This window comes from Tetrahymena thermophila, assembly GCF_000189635.1.
Source record: "Tetrahymena thermophila SB210 genomic scaffold scf_8254743, whole genome shotgun sequence".
In the NCBI taxonomy this organism is placed as follows: Eukaryota; Ciliophora; class Oligohymenophorea; order Hymenostomatida; family Tetrahymenidae; genus Tetrahymena; species Tetrahymena thermophila.
This window is the reverse complement of record NW_002476505.1, coordinates 10,665-12,378: the sequence shown is the minus strand read 5'-3', so window position 1 is coordinate 12,378 and position 1,714 is coordinate 10,665. Positions and strand designations below refer to the sequence as shown.

The following is a 1,714-nucleotide window of genomic DNA, read 5'->3' as shown; positions in this document are numbered from 1 at the left end:
TAAAGATTGATTGATATAAATTAAAATTAATAAAAATATTATTAATTAAATTCCTTAAAAAAATTATTTATTTTTATATAAATAATTTTCAAACACATTAATTCAAAAAAATAGTGATCTCAATTCACTAAATTTTTGAATGACATTTGGTTATACCTAATTTTTGTGAAGTAAGTAAGTGGGGTAGCGAAAATAAATACAGGATTTGAGGGCTATTTCTTGCAGTGATTAGATTAAGAATTAATTTCTAAATTTTTCCTAAGGAAAAAAGAATGAATTAATTATTCATTCATTCTAACAGAATGAAAATTTTTTTACAGTGGGGATTTAGAAATTTCTACCACACTCATTATAAGATTTTGATACAATTTTTGAAATTTGCATTCAAATTAAATTTTTTTCAAAAAAATTTTAAGAAATTTTTGATTCCCATATATAAAAATTAATGATATTTTGTTTTTTTATTAGTTGCTTCAACTTCATTCATTATTAATTCTAGTTTTTCTATTTCTTTTTATTACAGGTTGTATAGTTTTGTTGGGAGTCCTCTTATATTCCAGAGGTAATTTGTGAAAGTAATTATTTATAGTTATTTATTTCGTTATATATTTTTTTTTATGTTTAAGGGTATTTTTATTAAATTTCATTTATTGAATTATCATTAGTTTGATATTGATGATTAAGTTGTTGATAATTAATTTGTTGTGGTTTTAAATGTCACATTGGTTGTTTGAATTTTCTATTATGTTTGCTAACATTTCTTGGTTGTTTTCGATGTACTCATTATTTTGTTAATTTGTTGTTTTATCATTTGTTCCTTGTATTCTTTTTCTATCTTTTTTATCATTGCTATTACTTTGGATCTGTCGTTTTCTTTAGTTTATTTTTTTGTATGATGTACTGACGATGAAGTGAAGTTTAATTTTCTTATTTGGGGTCTGAACCATTTAAGTTTTTTTTGGGTCTTCCTCTTGCTTTTTTTTCGGTATTACAGCAAGTTTCATCTTCATCACTGTTTTGACATGTTTTTCCTCTTGTTGATAGATTTGCTTATGAATTTAGTTATATGCTATTTTCTAGAATATTTTATTATTTTAAAAAGAATTCCTTCTCTGTTTTTCTTTACATTTATTCATTTATCAGATCTTCACTTTCTTATTATAAATTATTCAGAATTTTGTTTTTATTTTTTTTGTTGTTGTCTAAGTGTAATATTTCTGAATATTCCAGTCTGAAGTTAAGAGGTTATTATTATTTTATAAATTCACTTTCATTTTCATCTATCATTCTTGATTTTAAATTTAATTTACTTTTTCTAACTGTTATTTTAATTAATTAATTTCTTATTTTTTAAATTTTTTAAATTTTCACTTTCTACTTCCATATTATTGAAATTTGAATTATTTAAATAATTGGTTGAGTTAAGCAGTTTTTTACTTGTGGGAGTCACAGTTTTTCCTTCTTTTTGTTTTAGTAAAATTTCTTTCATCCCACCATTATTTGGATTGAGAAACCCGTCAATCATTTTTTTTCTATGTCTTCATCTGTTTTAGTGGAGCCTTAATCTTGAGTTTTCCATATTTTTAGGTTATTTATTTGATTTATTATTCATTTAGGTATAGAAATCCATTTAAATATAATTTTATCAATTCGTACTTTTCTATTTTTTCTTCTGTGATTTCTTTTTTATGCATGAAGGAAAGTAGTTTGGTAT

The 1,714-nt window shown here is 22.5% G+C and overlaps 2 protein-coding genes across 2 annotated transcripts in view; both read right to left on the bottom strand. All coding sequences in view use genetic code 6, as the record gives it.

The window, feature by feature from the left end:
- Nucleotides 1-843: 843 nt before the first annotated feature.
- Nucleotides 844-1,525, bottom strand: TTHERM_01567130 (hypothetical protein; the record flags this gene model as incomplete). Its single annotated transcript, XM_001011452.2, has 2 exons — nt 844-1,319; nt 1,372-1,525. The coding sequence occupies 2 exons, from the start codon at nt 1,523-1,525 to the stop codon at nt 844-846; spliced, it is 630 nt and encodes a 209-aa protein (XP_001011452.2).
- Nucleotides 1,526-1,645: 120 nt separating this feature from the next.
- Nucleotides 1,646-1,714, bottom strand: part of TTHERM_01566130 (hypothetical protein) — a gene marked incomplete at both ends in the record, with an annotated part of 371 nt that continues 302 nt past the window's right edge. The window contains one exon of the mRNA XM_001011451.3: nt 1,646-1,714. This exon is cut by the window's right edge and continues 170 nt beyond it. Within this exon, the coding sequence (XP_001011451.3) occupies nt 1,646-1,714 (69 nt within the window).